The sequence below is a fragment of the Centroberyx gerrardi genome, chromosome 9 (assembly GCF_048128805.1).
Source record: "Centroberyx gerrardi isolate f3 chromosome 9, fCenGer3.hap1.cur.20231027, whole genome shotgun sequence".
Lineage (NCBI taxonomy): Eukaryota > Metazoa > Chordata > Actinopteri > Beryciformes > Berycidae > Centroberyx > Centroberyx gerrardi.
The window spans coordinates 11,008,053-11,032,842 of NC_136005.1; the positions used below are offsets into that span (position 1 = coordinate 11,008,053).

General features: G+C 43.4%; 1 protein-coding gene across 2 annotated transcripts in view; it reads right to left on the bottom strand.

Moving 5' to 3' along the window:
* Window positions 1–24,790, bottom strand: part of faf1 (Fas (TNFRSF6) associated factor 1) — a 75,431-nt gene that overhangs the window by 32,532 nt on the left and 18,109 nt on the right. For both annotated transcript variants that reach the window (XM_078285696.1, XM_071921805.2), the window contains exons 4-8: window positions 24,474–24,745; window positions 24,252–24,343; window positions 23,272–23,363; window positions 15,757–15,862; window positions 9,936–10,022 (exon numbers count right to left, since the gene is read on the bottom strand). In XM_078285696.1, the coding sequence (XP_078141822.1) occupies window positions 9,936–10,022; window positions 15,757–15,862; window positions 23,272–23,363; window positions 24,252–24,343; window positions 24,474–24,745 (649 nt within the window). The remainder of the gene's footprint in view (window positions 1–9,935; window positions 10,023–15,756; window positions 15,863–23,271; window positions 23,364–24,251; window positions 24,344–24,473; window positions 24,746–24,790) is intronic.

Consider the following 24,790-nt stretch of genomic DNA (forward strand, 5'->3'; position numbering starts at 1 on the left):
CACCAACCAATAATGCCGAAAACCCACTGAAAGCGCCACAGAACGTCACATGACGCCTCTGGGACAAACAGGAAACGACTGCCAATGTGCATCAACAGCATTGTGATTGTGATCCTTGGCTCTTCTCAGCATGGGTAAGTAGAGGCACAGGTACGCTGACGCTGAAGAAATAGAACAGTGGCATGAACTGTTGCGGCGAGTCAAGTAGGCGCTCATGGACGCGCACCTAGACTCGCCTAGAGACGCCGGTGTCTGTTGTGCACATTAACTATAATAGGGGTGGCCGTTCTGACGCGTGTCGTTCGCTGCCGGTGTGCGGTTACCTTAAAGCGACGTCTTGGAATGAGAGACTTAATATGTTTTTTGGCCCAATCTTATTCGGCTCAAACTTTGAGCTTTACACCAAATAAGTTTGTGTCCAGTCTGCTCATCAGAGTAAATGACATCATTGATAACAACAAACATCACCCATCTCGTTTCAAAAAGACTGAACTCTAGTCAACTGAACTCCTGAACTAAGGAGTGAACTAACCTCATAACTGACTCTCACGTTGTCAGCTACATCAAAGCAGCTTCCCAGATTATTCAGTTAAAGTCTATTTAGGACTAGTGTACGCTACACCAGCTTACACAAGACCAGTCCATATTGGCAGATATGACTTTCAAACAAAGGCTTGCCCATCTCTCTAATCAGGGGAGAAAATTGATGAGGTTTACCTACACCTGCAGAAGCAGTTAGCGTGGTGGTGGTTTGTAGTAAGAGAACACTTGACTAATGAGCTCCCAAACCAAAACCCAGGACTGGAAATGTCAGCGTTCAGCAGGGACTCATTACAGCCAGTCTCTCCAGGCCTAGACCCGAGAGACAACGACTATACAGGCAAGGCTGCAGCAGGATGCAGTGTGAAAGCAAAGATACCTCCCTCGTAAATAGCGGTATGTCAGATTCTGGATTGGATTGATTCCAATCATGTAATGTGTGGCCTATTTTATAATATCTAACATAAACATGTATATCTTTACTGTCAAAATGTCTATTATTTCTCGACATGAGACTACCTTTCATCTCAACAAAGACCAATAAAAGCAGGACTGGCAAGCATTTAACCATGATTGGTCAATCTACCTTAGCTTCTAGCCTGAATGTGACTGTGACTTGTTGCAACAATGCAACAGTATATTCACTCAACCACTAATTGTGAAGAGCAAAGCAGAAACGACAGATGCAAACACTTTTCTGGGAGAGTGAACTTCTAAACAACGTGACGGAGGCAGGGCGGGCAGGCAGGCCGGGCGAGATAAGAGGCAGAGAAGCTGCTCGTCCCCTGCAGAGGTCCTGTGATCTGCTCCATTGTCAGGTGCTAACACACACAAAGAGCAGCTGGACATTGTTGAATCAGGAGACGATTACATGCAACGCCAATTGAGTCTGAAAAGGGCTACATAGACTGCTGGAGTTTCTCTCTCTCCCTCTTTAAAGAAAGTGATTCTTCATGCTGGCCTTGGCTTCTACAGCAGGAGAGAACAGTGTAACCACTAGACCTTGTCAGCAACATAGACTTACTAGTGAGCACTTGCTATGTAGCTTCTACTGATAAGAATCAAAACATCTGACAAAGTACCGCACTGTAGATTGTATTCCATCTTTTCACACTACCTTATCTATTCTATCTAAGAAAGCAAAGCGGGAACAGCCAACACACCAAAATGTTCAATATTTGTACAATAGTGGCTGAGCTGAATGTATGAACAGGTCTAACTGTACTCTGTTCCTGAGATGAGGCCTGTCAAACACGCTCTTCTGATTTTAAATTATATGAAGTGTTTACTTAGAGCCTTTCCTAAAGATAATGAACCCTATCTCATTGTTCCCCAGGAGAAAGACAATCATTTTATCATTTACTGGAGCCTCTATAAAAAAAATAGGCTCGGAGTACACCGAAATAGGTTATAATATTGACCATTGTGTTTTAAATTCCCACTAGCTCAATAACTGAGGAGAAGATATGAGAAATACAGTATCTCCCCTGACAGATCGAGAATGAATAATATCCTGCTGGGTCCCCACTCCTCCCTCTCCCTGTTGTCTTAAGTAAAGAAAGCTGCCCAAAAAAGCAGTGGCTAGATTGAGATGCAAGGTTGAAACTACACAAGGAAAGAATGACATCAGTGCTGAAGGAAGAGGCCAACACTGGAAACATCAGCCTTGCAAGAGTGCCTCATATCTTACTCACTATCAAAATTAAATGTGTCAGACATAAAAAGGGACAAAGAAAAATAACATTTTTCCCCATTGCTGTATCCAACTAAATTAAAACCCTTCCCATGAGGCCCCGAACAGTCAATCAGCCCAGACAGAGAGACAGGCATGAGCACACACAGTTTACAGAAGAAGAAACAGATTGTGTTTCTTGTCCAATAGTAATTAGTTGCAAATGTACTTGTGACAATGAGAAGTCTAAAAGTGTCACAGCGAGGACAGCCGAGTATCCCTGGAACACCTAGGAAGAACACTTAACTGAATTGCCTGGTCGTTGCTCATGTAACTTAAGTCTGACCAAGTTAATTTAGCGCTGGGGTACTGACCATTACATTGCTGCGCTCTTCATATCTCTCCAAAGAAAAACTTTAGAAATGAATGGAATTGGAACACAAACAACATTCCCCTAACAGTAAAAGTAAACTGAGTTTGCAATGCTTTTTGTTAATAGAAAGAAAGAACAACAGTGGCCTGTAGAAAAGCTATGTGCATTTGAGGAATGATGGGTGCCAGTTCTAAGGGTTGACTTAGCACTGAGAATAAGAGAGCCGTGGGTATTGAGCCACACAAAGACATACAGGGTCCGAGTCTTAGGGATGTGAAGGAATGGCCCCAGCTCTATTCTGCCTATTCCCCAATCGAGTGGCAATCAAACGTGAGAATCTTAACAGCGGCTGCTGAGAGGACCCCCACAAACCCTTTACCCCCAATAACCACAATGAGAGGCTTTCCTCTGAGGGCCTAATAAGTGTATAAATAAAGTTGATCACTTCCCCTGTCAATGGTAGCCTGGAGGGTTTGGGCTGACATGGATGCAAGGAGGGGAGGTGAAAAGGGAAAAAAAAATAAGTTGAGCGCCTCTCAATCCTCTTCCTCGCTTTGACCCGATGGCTTCTCCTGATGTTGAGGTACACAAGTGCAGCTTGGCGGCTCAGTGGTGAAACGTGGAAACAAGGCTGAAGTGCCGCAGGGCACAGGGGGGGACGAGGTTAACCCCCCCAAATGACCCTCTCCCACATCTCCACACAAAGGAACTGGCTCCTCTTTTTTGGATTCTTTTAATTAACACTTGCATTGAGGCTCTAAGCATTCAGGGGCCGATACAGGGAAAGAATTTTCTCTCTCCCTTACCCCCTTCGCCTTCCCCTCTCCCCTCTAAGCCTTTCTTCCCTTCTCTCCCCTTCTTTTTCTCCCTTTCTCTCCCTTCATTCTCTCTGTGTTTCATTTTTTCTTTTCTAGTGTGGGCAGTGTTTGGATTAGGTGTCTGGCTGTGAGTGTGAGATAATTACTACTGACAGCTGCACTGACGGCAACCACAACCCCACTACCACCTTACTCCACTCTCTCTTTGATGGAGCGAGGGAGGAAGAGAGAGGGAGAGAAAGAGGGGAGGGGGGGCAGAAAGTGAGACAGAAAGGGGAAAGAAGATAGAGAGAGAAAGAAGAGGGAGGCGAGAGATGGTGCACAAGCTGAGAAAAACACAAGCCCTTGTGAAAGTTTGGAAAATAAAGACTTGAGGTGAAGAAGGGAGAGAAGAAAAGAAGAAAGACTGAGCACACCCCACCCTAAACACCTGTTGGTTTCCCCATTTCAGGCTCCTCTGTGCCTTGCTGAAGAGATGTCACTCCTGATTAGCATCTGGGGTCCTGCACAGAGTGTGTAAGGTTCAGCCAGGCAAGGTATGTACGCATGCATACAAATACACAGAGAGCTAGAGGCCAAGGTAGGCATAAATGTAGGATCAGTGGGATACCTAACAGCGGGTGTTGTGGTGCTATGTCTTCCATTCAGCTTGGTGTTGTGCCTCTACGTTCAAAGACAGCAGGGGGGTCTAAAGGTGACCAAGCTAATGAGGAGGAACATTCCTACTCACATAAAGACAACAACACCTCCTCACTACAGGAGCTTCACAGAAAACATACAAGAAAGAGAGATGGACTGAGATAGAAACAATGAAAGGTATCAAAGAGAACAGAGAGAGGGAAAGACAAAATAAGAGAATGAGACAGACAGACTAACTCCTGTGCTGAATGTCACCTGAAGGCAGCCAATCACACAGGGGGGGCTCTGTCTGAGCTTACTGCTCAACCCTGTTGCTACGGCAACCACAAGGCCCCCTCAATAAGCCCTCGGTTCCAAAGGCCCCCGTCAGGTAGAGGAGGATTGCATTAATGCAAGCTGGGAAACAGAGGGAGGCACTGGCCCACAAGGCAAGACACCTCAGAGGCTCCGCAGCATTAATACATTAGCAAACACCATGAAACACTGCATAAATGTCAGCAATTACTGGGTAGGAGGAAGCGATGAAAGGGGGGGAGGGATGAAGAGATGTGGGGATGTAATAAGGATGTCCCACTGCCTGCCAATCACTCCAACAGGTGTGCAGGAAAGACTGCCAATCAAAACAGCTCGAATGAGATGAAGCCTGTCTGGAAACGCTTCAGGCTGTATCCATGGATGTTTAGGTAAGGCGGAAGAAAAGGAGAAGGGGACGGAGGAGGCAGAGGAATAGGCTCAATCAGCGGATTTCAAACAGCATGGGGAGTTAACGTCCTGTTGGCCTCTCAAATCAACTGTTGCCAAAACCTCTGTTATCGTTTTCCACACTGTTCAGAACAGCTTTGCCAAAGCCACAGGAATCATGAGGGATACAGTGTCAGAGCCAGGTCAGATGGTATGTGCAAATGATTCTGCAGCATTCATTTTAATCTACTTGGAGTACCAGATAGGTTAGACTTGCCACATTGGAAAATAAAATGAGTGCCATCAATTTTGAACTATTTGAAAGTCAGTTAGTATACTTTTCTCTGACTGAGGAGGACCAACACTGCCTAAACTGTCCTGATGCGGTAAACCCTGATCTTATGCTCCATGTAAGTTAAAACAAATGGCAATAACTAAAAAAAACGAATGGCAGTGTGCTTTCTTGCATAACCTTCTAGTTAGGTACTCTACCGAAAACTATAAACCGGCTTCCAGTGAATCCACGAAGAACACTGGATTGGCAGCACTCCAAAAAATGTATTCAAAAATATAGCAGTATTAGTTATAATTTTACTGATGGGCACATCAGGCCATGTGTGGCTTTGTGTTTTAGCATAAGCCTTAATCAAAGCATACACATGATACTTAGCCAAGTTTTTGTAATGCTTATGAAACATTACAAATTGCCTACACACGAATGTGGCTGGTTTTGTAGAATTAGAAGCATTTGCATTTTAATGAATACATATCCAAATATCAGCCACAACATCAGGAAGCATACATAAGCTGCACTTCAGGTGAATGTCACACGGAGTACCAAGACAAATAAAGTATTGCATGTTAATAATAGGGGGCAGACGGTGGCTCAGTGGTTAGCACTGTAAGTATTACATTATCGGGTTAGCACTGTTGCTTCACAGCTAGAAGGTCCTGGGTTTGAATCTGGTCCTTTCTCTGTGGAGTTTGCATGTTCTCCCCATGTTCGCATGGGTTTCCTGCGGGTGCCCCAGCTTCCTCCCACAGTCCAGAAGACTCTAAATTGCCCACTGGTGTGAATGTAAATGTGAGTGTGTTTGTTAGTCTGTCTATCTGTGTTCATCTGGCTATGTGTTGGCCCTGTGATGGACTGGTGACCTGTCCAGGGTGTTTCCCTGCCTTACGACCAATGCATGCTGGGATAGGCTCAAGCCCCCCATAACCCTGAATAGGAATAAGTGTGTATGGATAGAAAGAAAAAAAACAGCTGTAGTGAAAACAACTACAACAATGTTCAATTACATTTAAATACATTTAGGAAAGGAAGGCATTCACAGCAGCAGCCACATTTGAAGGAATGGGTGAAATCATTATTGGGTTGCATTGCACAAGTTTACAAAGTGTTGGCTGTGGCCATCAATAAAAATGTGGTATAACTGAGATCAAGTCTTTCCTTTTTTTTTTAGAGTATGTTTTTTACAGTGCCGCGATTCCCATGTTCTACATAAATGCTAAGAAATATTTACCATTACTGCTTGACCCGGGTCCATACAATCTGCCTGCTAGAAATGAGCATCACCTCACCTTGCCACAGCTTAGACTACACTCTTTCTCCCTTCTTACTTTTCCATTCAATTTCCTTAGTCTTACACCTCATACAATAACCCTGTGCACTGAATAAAGTGTGATCTGTTGTTCAGTGCTACCTGAGTATTATCCATCCTGATCCAATTTCAACTCTCTACGTGGCCTTGAATAGTTCGGAGCACAATAAACAATGAAACACATTGAGGGGACAGTATCAGGGAGGGTGACGTAAAACAAAAACACTAGTTTCTCTCAAAGGTGAGAATTTCTTTCCAACAAACTACTCTCCTACGCTGGAACAACACATAACATAATCCAACAAACAATACCCCCACTCAAGTGTGCTCTTTCTCGGAACACAGGAACAATTAACAGAAGGAATAGATAGCCTAATTAAGTCAATCAATTAGCTAAACTATAATCAGAAAGATGTGTGAAAAATGGATTTTCTGCCACCTATGGGAGTGTGTTGGTGCAATTGTTGTGCCATATAGCAGCCTGTGGAGCAGAGGCAGGCTGAGGTGGCATCCAACTGGGTCTGACAACTGTGCAAGGAACTACCAACTCAACTGCTGCAGCAACTACAGTGCCATCACCACAGTGCACACACACACACACACACACAGACATACTCAAACACACAAACACAAATATGCACACACACACAAACACAAATGCGAGCAAGCAAACACACACACAAACACACACAATAAGGCAAAGCAGAGCTAAGTAGTAATCGATTCTGACTGCAAGCGGGCTGGTGTGCAGAGCTAAATGTAATCTGAGGCCTGTGGCTGCCATGTTTATTGGTCCAAACCCCAGGAGATGAGACTAGGCTAATGAGCTAGGCACTAACACTGCCTCCCTGCCCGCCTGCCGGGCCCTGGGCTTTTCTCTGTTAATACCCTCAGACGTTTCAATAAGAGGGCTGGGGCTAGAGCAGAGGCCATTATTACACTTCTGTCTCTGTGCTTTTTAATATCTCCTCATCCAGGAAACACAGACGCTGCAGATCCCCGTTAGCCAGGTGCCGACTGGGCCTGCGAAGCCACAATGAGCTGCAATCTATTCATGATCCCTGGCAATCATATTTACAGCTACCTACTATGGGGACTAGCCGAGGCTCACTGACAATCAGTACAAAGAAAAAAAGTTTTCCATTGTTTTTTACATTATCTTTATTATTAATTTGAGCGTGATTGAGCTGGCTTGGTGACAGAGCTCTCTAAGCATGTCATGCTGGTTTAGAGTCAAGTGGTTAGGTTACATCAAATTCACATTCACTTCACGCTTTCATATATTTTTGCAAATATCAAATACTGCTTTAACAATTGTACAAAAATCTGTGTATTTAATTTAAAAAGTGTATTTAATTAAAATGTGTGTATCTTGTATTTTCAAAAGCAAAACTTCGAAATGCTGATTTCTGACTGTTCATGAACAACAAAATTCTTTTAGATCATAGAAAATAATGTAAATAATTAAATTATAAGACCAAATATGATACATAATAAAGATGAAGAAAGTTAAATAAAGTTGAATAAATTGTTGAATATCTTATTAGCCCATTTGCTGTTTAAATATTGCGGTATATTGAGGTATTTTGCAAAGGCCTAGGCATGGCTACCTTGGTTGTATGGTGTAGATAACCATTGTACAGATGACTTATTCCATCATTTCTTTTCATTGCATCAAGGATTACTAGTATACGTCTTCCTGCACCTGACCTAGTGAGGCCTCATGATGCACTAATGTCATATATCTAAAAGATTTTTTAAATAAATCAGTGTCCTCATGAATGTGATCTCAAAGCCCTGAGCTATTCAAGTGAGGGAAACAGGTTTCATAAAGACCACTTTTCTTCTTTATTTTATTTTTATTTCTCCTTTATTTAACCAGGTGAGTCCCATTGAGATGTTCATCTCTTTTGCAAGGGAGCCCTGGCCAAGAGAGCAGCAGAGTTCTTAAACTCTTGCCATAAAGTATTCCAGTATTTCTTACTTAATACAAAACCACTATATTTTTTCAGCCCAGTCAAAATCCCAAAATACACAAAACCAATTCATTAGATATTTCAAACAAATGTAGCCGAAATGCTTCCTCTCTCTCGTAAATATAAGGAAAAGAATCAGATAAGACTCGGATCTATTGCACCTTGGCGCACCAACATCCTGAACACATACCAAGATTTTTCTTTTTTTAAAAAGGGCTGTGGGTAGTGCTCTTCCTCTATTAATGTGAAGAGGAAAGTCATACAGTGCCAGTGGTTGTGGCTGCAAGTTGGAAAAGTAAGTGATGTGGTGCCATAATACAACAGCAGTTTCATTCTAAACTGAGGCCAGTCGTTGCACCACATGCCCACAAAGTGCTTTCAGATATGAACTAAGAGTTGTATTTTTGTTGCAATTCCAGGCTGTTACTGATCACTTACCTTGAGGTCTACAAAGATAATGCTAACATTAATAAATCCACATCATAGCTGTATGGTTTGCAAGGCTTTAGAATTGTCTGCTCCTAGCTGTAACACAACAAAATAAAGCAAACAATCTGCTATAGAGAAAGGACGTATAACCTTTTGTCCTTTGCCCTTTCAGGCACATTAACGGGTGCAATGTATTTGCTTTCATCACTAAATCTTAAAAGCTTTACTTAAAACCGTAAAAACAGGTGCAGTTATTGTTCGTTCACTTTGACGGAGTATTTGAATGATGGATAATGGGTGGCACATAGAATAGAGTGTATCCATCAAAACAGCGCATACACAGAACAGGTTATCCTTTAGTGACCACAAATAGGAATGTATGCAGTCGCCTAAAACCTAAAATAGAAACTTTGTAGTCAAATTGCTTCCGTGGCATAGAGCCAGTTTAGGTATATGATAACACCAAAAAATGACACAGTCAAAACTAATACTCCAAACCAAAAAATAATCACAGAGATCTTAAACAAAAAAAAAACGTTAGCTGAGGGTTAACACAAGAATGTGTGCACAACAGCTCCACAATGTAGCATAATAAACCATCCCATACAATTAGCATGGGAACACATATGCTGTCAAAGAAGGGGTGAGACAAAAGGGGTCAGGGGTTCTTCAAGGTTCTGTATGAGGGCCGCTTCTGATCAGCTTGACTGTGTGCAGGGTGAATGGCTGGGAAGAGCGACCCGGGGGCGGGAGAGGTCAGGTAGACTCAATGATGTGAGCTTTAATGTCCACAGATAGAGGACATGGGACGGGAACCCTCTTTGACATCTTAATTAGCTTCAACATCTTACTCTCCTGCTTTTGACAGATGGTTTTAGCATGGATTACAGGAGTGTGGAACAGTTTCCACTGCAATTTACTGTTCTCCACATATTGTAAATCAATAAGCTGTATAACGATGAGCTTGATCTGTGTTGGGCTTTTGACAACCTTTAAGATTGTTGTCCTTGATCCATGAACCGGTGATGGCTATGTAAAAAAATAATAGGGCAACATGGAAGCATGTGCTATAGGCATATTTCCACGGCAATGTCAAGACAGATGTCCAGATTTTTCCCGTAGAGCTGTTATATATGTGGCTAACAACTGTTTAATTCATGAATATATTTTTGTGTGTGAGTGTGTGTGTGTGTGTGTGTGACTTACAGAGTCATCAGTTGCTGAGGCAGGCCATCCCTCCCACTGTTGGTGTCGCACTGGGATGTTGGTCAAGTCTGAAATGTTCCTCTTCACCTGCAGACACAAATATAAGGTAAAATCACTACTGTATATTCAAGGATATAGACATTATCACACAACACTAGTGATTAGAAAGGATAAAAAAAATTACAAACAGCACAAAAAAATCACGACTCAGCTCTCTGAATCTCTCCTTAACTTCCGGCCCGCTGTAATAGTAATTCTGTCATAAAAAGGGCACTATTAAAATCAAATGAAACTAAACGTCATTATGATTAATCAAAGTGTGCGTGTGGAATATATTTCTACAAGCAAGAAGTGCTGCAATTTAAGAATATTTTAATACAGTCAATACAATATAGCAAGAGCTACATGATGGTACTCTCTGTTCAGCAACATGGGGAATAACAAGGATGGAGGAAGAGAATGAAGGAGAAGATGAGTCAAAAGAAGTGAGGGATGGGGGGGGGGCAGAAAAAAGAAAGCCAGTGTTATCGGCATTCTTCGGATGCCTCGGCTAATGCCCAGCAACAACAGCCCCACGCTCTGAAATGAACAGTATTTCTCTTCTCCCATTCATGCGCGGACGCTGTATCTGCATCACTTAATAACATTCCGTGCTTTTAAACAGTTAGCAGCCAGCAGCGCCTGTCCCGCCGAGCGCCGTGTTACACCGTCCAGTGGGTTGTTGGTTTAAAGCCCTAACGCCAGCCTGATGTGCGCCGGCCGAAGGTGATCAAAGCCCCGTCGGCGTCTGAGTGCTGGCGGCCGTGGATTCTAGTGCATTAATTCCGCAGAATGCTGCCCTGTAGGCCCGCGGGGCTGGACACTGATGCTGAGAAAACTGTCTATTGTGGAGGAAAGCTCCCTCCACACACAGGTCAAATCCTGTCTTTGGAAGCGGCACTGGGGAGAGATGTATCCTTGGGCATACGCAAGGCTGCTGGTCACGGAGGTGGAAACTTCAAGAACGCTACAAACACAAAGTCAAAGCCAATGTCAGGCAAAGCAGGAAAGGAGCTGCAAAACATTGAACTATGAAGGCTGCGGGGGCGGACTTGGCTTGGGCGCCAAGTCCTATTGTATTTTATATTACTGCAATTTGCGTGTGTATATGTGTGTGTGTGTGTGTCTGAGAACATAAACTCACAAACATAGCAACTGTAAGACCAAAAAGATTATGATGGCCAATGGCAAAGAATTATATTTCAAAATCAGCCTTTATCCATCTGTCAAGGCACCAAAAAAGTATGTTCTATCTAAAGTTATCACTCACAAAATGTATATTTTATTTGGGCTGGCACAGAAAAAGCACTTCACAGTACAAATAAACTGAGAAAAAACATTAATAGAACAATGATGAATGAGTGACACAGTCCATCCTCTGTCTTCCTATCCTAAATCCCACACCACACCGCTTGGTGCCTATCCTTATGAAGAGAAGCTATGGCCAGGATAGCAGGCTGGGGTCAGGCCGGGTGGCCAGTGTTATTACAGAGTGTAATATCTATGTTTGACCAGCCGGACTACAGGGATTTGACTGACCGGCCGGCCAGCCGATGAATGGAGGGGAGAAGAGAGGAGAGGAGAGGCATAAACACTAGTAATGAAGAGGCTGCAGTCAGAGGTTAAAGCAGCATCAGAGAAACAACAAACTAACGCCCACCATGGAGAGAGTGAAGGTGAGAGGCGGAGGAGGAGGAGGAGGAGGAGGAGAAGAGGAAAGAGCAGAGGCAGACAGTGAAAGGCCCACCTGGCAGCGGATAACCTGACCTCACCACAGAAAGACAACACAGCTACACAGCGGGCCTACCCACCTGAAACTACACAGCCAGAAACTGCAGTTAATTACGATTGATAAAAGATCTTTTCTGACCAACTGACTGAAAAGGATGGCACTCAGAGCAGAATCTGATGCAATAGTATCAAAGACTTAAAAAAAAGAACAAAGTAGTTTAACATAAAGCATTCAAATTTAGTGATGCAAAAAATATAGCAGATTGAGAGAAGGTGACGTAATGCCTTGGCCCTCATTTCTATAGGTAGCCTAAGTTTTCGTTGTAGTGCCTAGACCTCGGTCACAATGCCCCATAGTGTGAATATGTTGGCCACAGCAGCCATACTGTGGGGATCAGTACTGTCTAATGCTGCCCCCTGTCTGCCATAAAACCTATCTCACTAGTGAAAATAAGTTAAATTACAACAAATTGAACGATTCTATTTGTTATTTCATTGATTCTGAATGACAAATTTGACATGGTAATTGGTAGCTTATAATTACTAACTTAAATTTGTTTTACACATAAAATAATGGGCTATTGTTCAGATATCATTACAGGATACTGAGCTGTATAACGTAACGGGTAGAGCGTGACACCAACACTGAAAGAGTCCAGCGGTTCATAAAATGTGTCCACCAAAATGGTTACATGGTAAAAAAATGTATTTTGTATGACCAGAGTTTGAACTACATACAGGACTACGAGCTTACAGAAGCTAAAATGTAAAGGGAATGTCTGTATGAATATCAGAATTTAAATCAAAGTCTTAATAACAAAATAAGATGCTGCTGTTTCATTGCTGTTGCTAAGGCTGTGACGAAGCAGGATGTATGAGCCGGTTATACACTGCATTTGCTAGACTGGCTGTGGTGCTGAACTGCTGGGCAATACTCCTCACGGCAAAATTAATGATCCAATCACTGTAAATGCCAAGTGCCTGTAATCCCTGGCTGGAAGGAAATCAAAGAGAAGAAAAGGTTGCCGTTAAACAGTCACAAGCTCTCTCTCTCGCTCTCTTTCTCTGTGTCCCCTGGGCACCAGATGCCTTTCTTTCATTCCTATTTTTCTATCTATCCTTCCTTCTTTCTGCTCTGTTGTCCCGCCTGCGTTTGGTTCCTATATGTCTCCCAGCTGCGGGGTAGGGACGGGGCCCAGGCCCAGCCCCGCGGGGCAGTAGAGGAGAGAAATCCCTAGGACAACTGGTCTGGTCACGGACGGCCCGGGACCCAGCGGCCACCCCTATTCTACCCTCTACTTCCCTGGCAAACATTTGCTCTCCAGCTTAGCCTGCGAGCTAGCCAGCAACTTACCCCCACACTCTTGTCTGGGAATGCCAATCAGAGTCTACACAGCCCTGGGATGTAGAGATGGAGAGGGAGAGGGTGGAGAGGGTAGAGAAGGGACACTGGGAGAGGGATGGAGAATGAAGGAATAGAGAAGGGGGGCAGTTCCCTGGGAGCCACAAGGCAAAGCCAGAGCCTTTGGCAAAGACAAACAAGAAGACAGGACTCTATCCCCATTGATATGCACAAGCAGGGACCATCGGCTAGTCTTCAGCTAAGACAAAAGGGAGAACAGGGAGAGAAAGGTGCTCTGTAGTGGAGTCCATATGTGTCTGTGAGTGGACACAGTATGAGCAGAAAGGAGAGGCAGACTGGCTGAATATGGTGTTACTTCTTTGTTGCATTCTCAGGTCTTCTTATAATGAGAGAAATGCAACCCCCCTCTTGTTTGTGTCTTTGTCTTATGTCTTTATTTCACCGTTCCACACACCACTCCTAGTCCTTACTATGAGCATCAACAATTACTCCAAAGCAACTTCAATGAGGTCAGCCACAACTATAACACTATTTGATTGCCTTTACTCGCAAGCCAATTGCACCTGTAGCTCTCCACACTAGTTATTGAACCCTTTCATCAGTCTCCAGATGGTGTGTACACATGCTGTAATGACGTATTACGTCCTAACACATTCCAGTATTAAAAAAGGAAAGGAGCCCGTTCCCTGACTAAAGAGTAAATATATAAAGAGTATGGTCAACATGGGGCAAACAGAGTCCAGATCTATGCAGGTTAAAGTTCTGGGCCTCATTTTCACCGCAGGGGGCCTCAGGATGCCTAAAGACAAGCATGCGTAAGGAAAAGACCACGACATGGAGGCCTGTTTGAGCCCGCATTGTCCCTTCTCCATCCCCTATGGCCTCTGACAGCCCCCCCACCAAGCCAGCAGTCCTTTCCCTCCTTTCTGTGTCCATGGTCCCCCCCTCCCACACCACAGGGACCCCTCCCCAGTGTTTGTAATCCCAGCAGAAACACTTAAGGTTCACAGTGGGCGCTCATCAAAACCATCTGCCTGAGAAGAGAGAGAGAGAGATGAGGAGGGAGGAGAAAGGGAGAGAGGGAGGGAGAGAAGGAAAGAGTGAGGGAGGAGGGAGAGAAAAGCAGGGAGGGAAGTTGCCTCCTCCAGTTCAGAACCTGGCTGTACTAATCTGTTCAATTAGCACCATTACAAGCCCTGCTAGTAGCCTGATTATTATTACTGTAATGGTCACCCGCGCTGAGGAGCCAGGCCCAGGCAGCAATGGCTGTAGGGAACAGGGGACAAAGCCACGAGGCTTAGGAAGAACCAATTTCACCGAGTGGAATCAAATTGCTGATAAGTGAGAGAAGAAATAATTAGCCTAGATGTAACAGGCACGGACCATAAAGGAAACCCAATCTGAAAAATAGGAAGTCAAAATGATCCAAAACCACCACAGACAGGAATATAATTACAGAGTGATATTTAAATTCTGACAGATCCCATTGATCAATGTTTTCAGTACAAATGATGATCAGTTAATTTGCCTGTGAGATATGATCAAGAGAGGGACTTCTCTATCCTTCCCACTCGGTCCTTGGGGAGCTTGTTTCCCCTCACCTGTGACAGCAGGCTACCCACTGTGAATAATAAATGACGCCGGCTCAGGTCTCCCTCTCTGCAGGGGGGGTTAGAACAGGACAGGACAAGGCAGGAGTGTGCGGAGGAGGAGGAGGGGGGTGAAGGAAGAGGGTGTGAAGGAACAGAGCGAGGCTACAATCTACTTATGAAGATGAGATGTTTATTTTAATTTATGTAAAATGAAGGGGAGCGCGGATATGAGCTCTAAAGAAGTCACACTCACACATAAACAAACACACACGCTCTTCAACCCTGTAATCTGGATGCAGCTGTGACAGTAATAAATGATGGGCAGGAAGGCAGACTGCGTTCACACTGGGGTCCAGTATGAATAACTATGAATATTTCATATGCTACCAAATCCACTGTTTAGTTTCAGATGAAGAAAATGAATGGACTCTCAGTCCCCCTCCATTGCTCCCACATGCCTAGATCAAACAGTGTTCAGTCATTTAGACCGCCTCCTCTACTGTTGAGACTGTAGAGAGAGACGGAGAGAGAGAGAGACGCAGGGTGGGGGGAGTGGGGAGGAAAAGAGGGGGAGTGTACCAGACCGCAGCTGTGAGAGTAATTATGTGCTCGGAAATGTGATCATTTGTGATGAATAATGAATCGATGGCTGAGATAGACTAGCAATGTTTGGCAAATGGAATGAAAGCTGCATTATGGGAAAGTAGAATCAGGTACAATAATATTAAGTATGTGTGAGAGTCCATGAGAGAGGGAAAGTGCGTGACTGACAGAGACGAGGTGTTTAGACTGTAGGTGTGGACGCTCTAGTTTGTTATTTTTGACAAGGGACAGACTGTCCTGTGCTATCTTGGCCTATAGCACCGATGTAGAAAGGAGCTATGGCCCTGTGTGTGTGTGTGTATATATATGGGTTTGTTTCTGACCCTCCGTATTGTGGGCGTGCATTTCCGATGTCCTGTATGGTTTGTGTGCGTGCTTGTGTGTTTGTTTCTGACATCCAATACGGTGTGTGAGTTTCTGACCTCCTGTATGGGGTATGTGTGTGTGTGGGTGTGTGTGGGTGTGTGTTTGTGTGCCCGCGTGTGAGTCTGACCTCCTGTATGGTTCTGGAGCCGGGGAAGTTGAGGCTGTAGTCCCTCTGGGCCTCGCGATGACTGATCACCAGCAGGAAGTTCTGGTTTAGCGACTCTTGGAGAGCACTGAACAGAGATAGAAAGAAAGAAAGAAAGAAAGAAAGAAAGAGGGATGAACACAGTCAAGGAAATAAGGAATGGAAAAAGGGGGGAGGAAAGAAAGAAAGAAGAAATGAGGAAGAGGGGGGCAGAATAATGAAGCGACACAGAAAAGAAAGAAGGGGGCAAAAGAAAAACACAAACATTATCACTAACAGCGCTGGAGTCAAGTGAAGGGCAAGCTGAGACTAGTCAGCTCATGGTAGCCTGCTGAGCCGGAGGGAGGAGGCCGACTGCTGTCCCTCCTCCGGGGGCTAGTAGCCCACTCCACTGGCTGTGCCTTAACAAGTCTGGCTACAGCTCCGCTCAGCACAGCAGGCCGCCATAGCTATGACCACCTGCACAGTAACAGCATGGAGTCCACAACAATCTGCTATTAGTGCTATCAAACCTGGTGGTTATAAAACAGGCACAGAGGAAAAGCCAGCAGAGGCTTCAATATCTTCTTTAAACGTGCATTAAGTAAGATTTTACTGTCCAATAGCACAAAGTCACCATATCTGAGGTTTGGTAGATACCAATGACTCAACGACTACTTTGCCAGGTGCTGAGATTTCTGGCTTTCAGAACAGCTACTCGAATATGGAGGACGGTACTGCGAGTGAGCGACCGGCTTCACAGCTCATTTCATTCATACTGTGCATTGTGATATGTTACCTCTTCGACGCTTCTGTTGGATCACTGCTCTAATTAGGTAGCTTACTCATTCTATTGTGAAAATGTGACTTCATTATTTTTGTCAATTACAGGCTACCATAAGCTGTGCCAGAGACCTGTTGATAATTGTTGTAATTTTGTGGTTGCCGACAGAAGTCGAGAAAAGTCATAAGTTACTTAATGCCCCTTTAAACTAAACTAAGCTACACTAATCTCCATTGGCATCACAGTTTACATGGTGAAATTGTCTTCCATTTTAATCAAAAATTTAGATTTTTGTAGGTTTTAGTTGATTTGCAAAGTGATAAAACATAGAAGCTATGTGAGAAACAGTGATAAAATACAATGATAAAACAACAGAATGAAGATAAATCAATTACTAAACAATTTATGCAGGTGAGATATAAAAATCCAAGGGACTTGAAATATCTCACCTCAAAACAAAAATGAGAACTGTTCAATAATGATACCATGAGCTAAAAATGACCACATATTTCCATTTGTCCCTTCAGAGCATGGACAACAAACTTTGGTGGGCCAAAACAGCACTCACACACACAAGCTGTTTACTGGTGATTCAACAAACCACTACTGTGAGACGTCAACAACCTCACAGTCGACGCCATGCATTGATTTCTTCCCGAATAGAGGCCTGGCACGGGAGAAAGACCTGTCCGAAAGGGCTTGAAGGGGCAGAGTTTCTGGACTGGTACCGTCGCTTGCTCAGTAGCTTAGAGCCGTGACGGAGAGGATGTGAACAATGCAAAAGCAGACACTTTGTGTGCTTCACGTAGAGGCGGAGGGGGGGAGGAATCAACTTTTGGAAGCTTCATTTACAATAAGCTGTGAGGTTAAGTAGCGTTTTGAGCAAACGCTGGGTCTGTGAGGCTGAATATCAATGGGAGGCTTAAGGGCCGAGGCAGGCACTTAATCAGGGCTCAGAACCCAAGGAGAGGAGGAAGAGGAGAGAGAAAGAGAGGGACGGGGGAATTAATATGTAGCGCACACATTAATTATGCAATCACAGCCTTAATCTGCGCAGATCTGGACGAGCTTATGTTAACAGAAGCTCAAATTTACTGTAATGACAGCATATTTACATTGACTAAAACTACGAAATCAATATGTAAATGTAATGTTTGTTGTAGCTAACCGGGGAAGATTGGAAATGTGTGGAGTGGGAAGGATGGATGCATATGTAATAGGGCTGAGCAGAAGGGAGGAGAGGAAGATAATATGTGTGTGTGTGTGTGCGTGTGTGAGTATGTGTGTGTGCGAGAGAGAGAGAGAGAGAGAGAGAGAGAGAGGGAGAGAGGAGTAGGGACACATAAATAAGGATCTAGCTAATATCGTCATGATTTGTTTGGACACAGTCCCGGGCTGCTGCTGGCAGGCAGCTAGACTCCTAAACAGAGAGAGATAGAGGGTAAACTGAGCGGAAGTGTTACTCTGTCCTTGCGAGCAAAGAAGGAGAAAAAAGGAACATCTTATCAGTCATTTATGGCAGACTGACAAGCCATTTGGTGGCTGCGTGGGTGGAGTTCTGTTCAAGATTTACTTTCAAAAACCGGATCACTCACTGTATTCTATAGTACAAATATTCAGGGAAAAAAAACTGCGATTTGTAATGAGTCATCTCAATGCTGCACCTCAGTCCCCATCTGACTAAAGAGGTCTGATGGTTCATACATAAACCAGAAGAGATAAAGCTATGTTTCAGGTGTAATATCCCTGATACTCGACTCCGCTTCCATCACTGATGTTTTCAAAGCAGCTGTCTTCTGATAGTCGCAGGCCCCCCAAGCAGTGCAGGGTTGCAGGGTGGATGTCTCAGTGTTTGCTTCTGCCTTCGGAGCTCTCTTTCTCTCTCTACACACACACACAGCGACATCTGGGCCGGCCTGCAACCTCTCAGGAGGTACTTGACATGGCATAAGGGTGCCGGGAGGAAAATGTCATTTAACTTTATGGACAGAGAAAATGGAGCGTTTTGCAGGGGAGAAGAGCAGGCTAAACAGATTGGTTTCATTCTGAGGTAAGCCCGTCGCCTCCGCTGTGGGTCCCCGCGGCACAGAGCAGACTCTAGACCTTATTAAACTAGCACTGCCAGACACAGAGACACACAGAGACACACACACACGCACGCACACACAATGTGACATGTGCCTGCAAAACACAAATACCCATACACACAGACTTTCTCACATGCACAACCCGCCCAACCTCACACACCCACTGATGTACACTTTATCAACCCCTTAAAACACACACACACACACACACACATACACAAGCCAGGAGAACACACGCTGAACTGACCACCTTGCCTGAGTCCAACCTCTAATACACAGGAGGTCTCATCAACACACAAGGTCCTCTTACCTCCTCCACATTTTGCATCCACAACAAAACAGACGGATGCGAAACCGCTCAGGCTCTGCTCTGTTTTGGTCTGCCATCTTGTCCCAAAGCTAATCAGCATGCTAGCTGTTAGATACTTTCCATCAGTGCAGCTTTAGCCAGCCAGCTAGCTAACTCCCTAAAGCATCTGTATCTCTGCTACAGGATAGCTGACACACGGAGGGAGGGGGGGGAGGGACAGGAAGCCGCGAAACAAACACCCAACGCCTAATGAATCATTTTTGCAATTTCAAATTTCTTTGAGAGTTCAAATTAAAATAACCTTTCATTAAACAAACACGCTTCCTGAGAGCCGGAGCAGAGAATAAACGAGGAGGAAAAGGGGTGCCATTAAAATATTCATCAGGCCTTCATCATTTATGCAGGAGATTAGCTCCTCCTCGACACCCTCTTGTATTCACAGGCAGTCGTCAACATGGCCACAGAGAAAAACCTTCTTTAGAACAGGCTTTAACACGGCAGTACTAACTGCACATCACATCGCTAACTAAATAACTACCTGGGATGGATTGGTGCACAGTGCAAAATCTCCCAAAGCCTCAAGATTTATTTCTAATCAAACAAGAGAACTAAGATGAGTCGACTCGGCGGGACGATAACGATAATGCATCACTATTTAATCAGTCGGTTTGGTTTAGGTGTGTGTGCTGAATGAGACGAGCTCTACAGAGTAATTGCCAGAGCCATTATCAGTTATGGCACATTTGCTCTTTTATTCAGCAACAATATGAAGCAAACAGATATGAATGTGGAAATAAAGTTTGGGCGGGTAACTGTCTTTAAAACTCGACTCAAGGTATACATTAGCAAATATGGATGTAGGTATGCTCTATAAAATGTAGTGGGCTATATTATATTACATGTGTCAGAATTATTGCCAGATACTGCAATTTTGTGGATAAATCACCATTCCTTTCAAAATAAGGTGAAATAAAGAAACAGTTTTATTATTCTGATTCAAAATATAGAATTAAAGAAAGTCATTTTAACCGAAAAAATTGGTTAACGTCTGGAACAATAGTATCAGCAGCATAGAGTTTAAGTAACTACTAAAACCTTTAATAATGGCAATAACAGAAACTACACATTTTCTTTTATTTTTTGTTAACAAGCCACAGTATGCAAGTGTGGTGTGGTATAACTGGTGCATTGTTAAGTAAAAGTAGGACTGCACAATTAATCATAGATATTAATTTATGTCTCCATGATTAATAATCTTGTAATTCAGCAACATGTAAGTTTGAACATCCCGACGAGGTATATAGAGTGCTTCCATTATGTGTGACTAATCGCAACCTTTGAATGTGCAGCGTGCAGCCATGTGACCCAAGACAGAAAGAGAAACCTCATATAGACCGTCTTTGGAAAAACGTGACGAGCAAAGTAGAAAAGAATGGACTGGCCCAACGTTACAGAGGAAAATCCTTTCCCAGTCTGAACGTGAACATTGTTTTAGTACTATTTAGTACTAGTAATACTTTAAACCAGTAATTATGTTATTATAGAATTTTTTATTTTTTTATTTTAAGAAAGACAGTAAGAATGAAAACTTTCTAGCTACTACTAGCAAATACTTAAAGAAATAATGCACTGAAAAAGTGGTGGTTACTGAAGTGAAAATATAATTTAATGTGCAAGAGTGCAATAAAATACATTTGTTTGCTGAAATTAGACAAATAATTGTGATTAATAATCATGATCACAATATTAAGCAAAATAATCAGGATTATCATTTTTGTAAGTAAAAGTAATGGGTCAGATCAGTGCAATTTTATCACAACTTGTTAGTACCTTGCATTGGTGTGTTACCTGTGCATCCGTACATGCAACTTGGTTGAGGATGTGGCCCTGTACTGGGACTGAGCTTTGTCTACTGCAACAAATTTGCACACAGATTGTGTGTACTGCGGGCATACGGTGTGACCAGGGTTTATTTTTACTGCAGGCTAACAGCTTGTCTGGTCCCTCTACAGGGGACTGCTCCTCCCTGCTCTGTGATCTGTCACCTAGCCTCTCACAGCATGACAACAGGGTCACTGTACACACACACACATACACTCACACACAGCCCCCCCTCCATTTCAACCCCAACTGTCCTCCACCAAAATAGTTGACACAGAATAATGACTTCTGACACCCAAAATGATATCGATGACACTTGGAGAAATGGAAACGGTGCTGCTAAAAAGACACAGCGGTTACTGAGGGAGTGAGAAGACAAGAGGAGAGAGAGAGAACAGAGAGCGAGGGAGGGAGGACCGGGGAGATATAGGCCATTAGCTGCCAACACAGCATAACTACCACTTAGCCTAACTAGCAGGCAAAACGGCAAACTGCCAAATGACTTCTCTTTTCCCAACTGTTCCGGTGATTTGTGGTTGCTTGCATGGTTGCTAACATGAGGAAATGTGGGGAGAGTAAGGCAATTTTAATTTTGAATACAGTGTCTCAGGTTGATGCAAGGACCCTAGACACACTATGCATAAATGACTCAAAGTATCTGGAAGGAATGCCACTGAAATTAGTCAAAAGATCTATCAGAGTGATCCTACAGAAATGTTTTTTTCTGTGATGTGGGCAATTCCATTAAACTGAAAAATCTACCAGACCACCTTAAAATTCAGATCACCTTATAATATGATCAGATACAATGCAAACAAACTGTTAAACCCAAGATGCTCTACTAAGAGGTCGCCCCTACCGAACCTGGCAACACTCCTAAACAGAAATGGATTTTAAAAATGTTTTGATGAAGATGTTTGTTTTGTTGGTTTTAGGGGATCTATATTTTTTAAGCCTATCCCGTTGATCAGTAACCAATCCCCCCTGTTACTTCATTCAGAAGGTTTTCATGCTCATGGCTTTGTTTCTGAAAAATTAGCCCCAGGCTCTTGTGAGCCTTTTGTTAGTATAACTAGTGCAAGTGAATTGGGTTTGAAGCCACATCTCTCAAAATAAACATGAAACTCATTTCATTAACTTCCACACGCTATAGTTATATTAAGGATAATAGAAATGTTTGACAACACTTGCATGTGATTTTGAGAGAAATGGTTTCATTCCCCAATTGACTTACACTAGAACTGCTAACAAATGCTGCCAAGAGGGTGGTGCCAAAATGTCAGAAAAAAATCTGGTGTGAAAAAAACATGTAATGTCCTCAGAGGGAGCTTGATTAGTGCTCAACAGCACAGGCTCCTAAAAATCATGAGCCACCCCTTTAATAATTACTAAAGCAGTAGCATAGATGTCCTCATCTCCTCAGGTCCCGGGCCTCGTAGTGTCTCTGTAATCAACACGGATGATGACACCCAGCACACACACACACACACACAAACACACACATACGGGCATGGCAAGCACATCTGCACACTAAACACACTCAAACAATATAAACATATAATACTAGCAGCAACAAAAATATGTATGCACACACATGCAATCTTACACTCAGATGCACACATGTATATACCCAAATATACACACATTAAAAACAAAATATAACTGTGGTGTCCAGTCCAATGCTCTTATCCTCAAATTAAACTAAATATGGTCTTTGTTGTCTTACAATAAGCAGGTGCAATGAGGGGAGGAATCTGACTATCATGGGCAAGATTTCCTTCTTCGGATGATGTTTACCTGACACTGATGAAAGAAAGATCACACGTTCAACTGCCATCTGTGATTGGATTACTGCTCTACCTGTATGTTGAGCAGTCTGACATTTCAGAAGGAAAGGTTGCTAATACCGCCACGCATTCACTGAGATGAGCAGAATAAGCCCTGGATGGAGAACGCTGGCTTAATGGAGCTTTCTCACCAAATCTCTATTGTCACTAGGTATCATCACCAATGTGATAGACTGGAATATATTGGAAAATGGAAAAACAAAATGAAATATGTAGTGTGGATGTCATACACACACAATCTCTGAATAATAATAAGTAAAACACCCTTCAGCAAGCAACAATGTCAGGCTGAAAGATACAAATAAGGCAGAGGAAATTATTATTTACATAACACGGCAGCAGGCTTTCCTTTCAAAATGTCTAATGTCCAAATGTCTCTTAATACTCCAATGAAAATGGCATTTGTTGGCTGGGTCCTGGAGGCAACTTCTCCAAAACTGGACTTAGAGCGCCACCTGGTGTTCACTATGAGGTACTATGCTCATGCCAGTACCACTATATTTCATAGTGTGTGTGTGTGTGTGTGTGTGTTGAAGGATGAGAATTGGAGGATTTTTCATGATTATACATACAAAAAGAAGAGTTAAACAAGAGTGCTGGGCTAGATACCTGTTTTGGCTGGTGCTGGCAGTAGGGGCAATGTCTGGGGTCAGGACATACAGGCTGTTGTTCTTGGGCAGGTGTAAACTTCTCAGCGCCGTCTGATCACACACACACACACACACACACACACACACACACACACACACACACACATAGACACACACAATTTACTATTCACTATGAAGGTTCTATAGCTGTGGAGGCAATGATTTGTTAAGTGAGGGAATAAAACTGTGTTCAGTACATCTGAAGTTAGTTCATCAAGCTCTATAAACTGTCACCTCTCCTAATAATTCAAAAGTTAGGGCAAACTGGGCTCAAACATCCTGTCTCAAGTAGTGCTGTTGTTTTGGGGGAAGCAACAGGTCTGCTCCAAAGACTAATGTTTGTAATGATGTGGTCCTGCAGCTTAGTGAACTGAGCATGGCACCAACACTGTCAGGGTCAAGAGTTCGATTCCCATTACGCTACCCATGCTAAAGATGTACAGTATGCACTCAGGCACTTTGGATAAAAGTGTTCAGCAAATGTCATATATTATTTTCTAACACTTCAAAGAGTTCTATCTATATCTGACAATGGAAAACTTTTCAATCCCATTTAAAGAAGGGAAACAGCCTTTTATACTCATGAGCCATCACCGCTATCGGCAGCATTTGTATTATAATAATTTCTAAATACAGAAGAATACTGTTGCGCTCTGATGAATGAGTGTTAGTGTAGGAGCAGGGAATTAACTTTCACATGAAGTAAAAGTCAAGACATTCTGCATACCGTCCAAAATTTAGCTGGACAAAATAATCACATTTACTTTCAGCAAGACATAGGGACAAACTTTAAGTGCAAAAGCGCAAGGAAAAAGAAAGAAACCAAAAAGGGCTACAGGAGCAACTGTTTTAGGTTCTTCTTTTCTTTCTTTTCCTTTTGTTTTTGCACTTACACCTTTAAGTTTGTAACTAAATAATTTCTAAAGGCCATAAACTCACACTGTCGGATACATCTCCACTCTTCCAGCCCTTCAGCTGCATTTTGGACACTGGAACCCCGAGCTCTGTCTCAAGGATTTGTTTGATTTCTCCTGTGAGGGAGACAAGAGAGAGGACAGATACAGAATAAATGTACTTTTCAGTTTAACATTTATCCACAAGATGGCAGTATGTAAAAAAAAAAAAAAGTTTCCTGCATCTGTGTGTGAGTGTGTTGCTCACCGACTGTGCTGCCCTCCTCCAGTACCACCTCTATAGAGCGCTGCCGGTACTCCACCCTGAAGTTGAGCATCCGGGGCTGACGCTCCACGATGTGTCGGGAGGAGGGGACGATGGGGCAGAAAGCTGAGGTTGAGGCCGAGGACGACAGAGGAGAGGAGGATGAAGACGAAGAGGAGGGGGGAGGAGCCGCACCTCCGGCTGCTGCTTCAGCTGCTTCTGATTGGTTAGGAGGTCCGTAGAGGTTGGCCTGGCTCGCCTCGCTGGAGAAATTACTGTACAGAAGTGAAAAGGTTGTACAAGGTCAAGCACTCAACGCT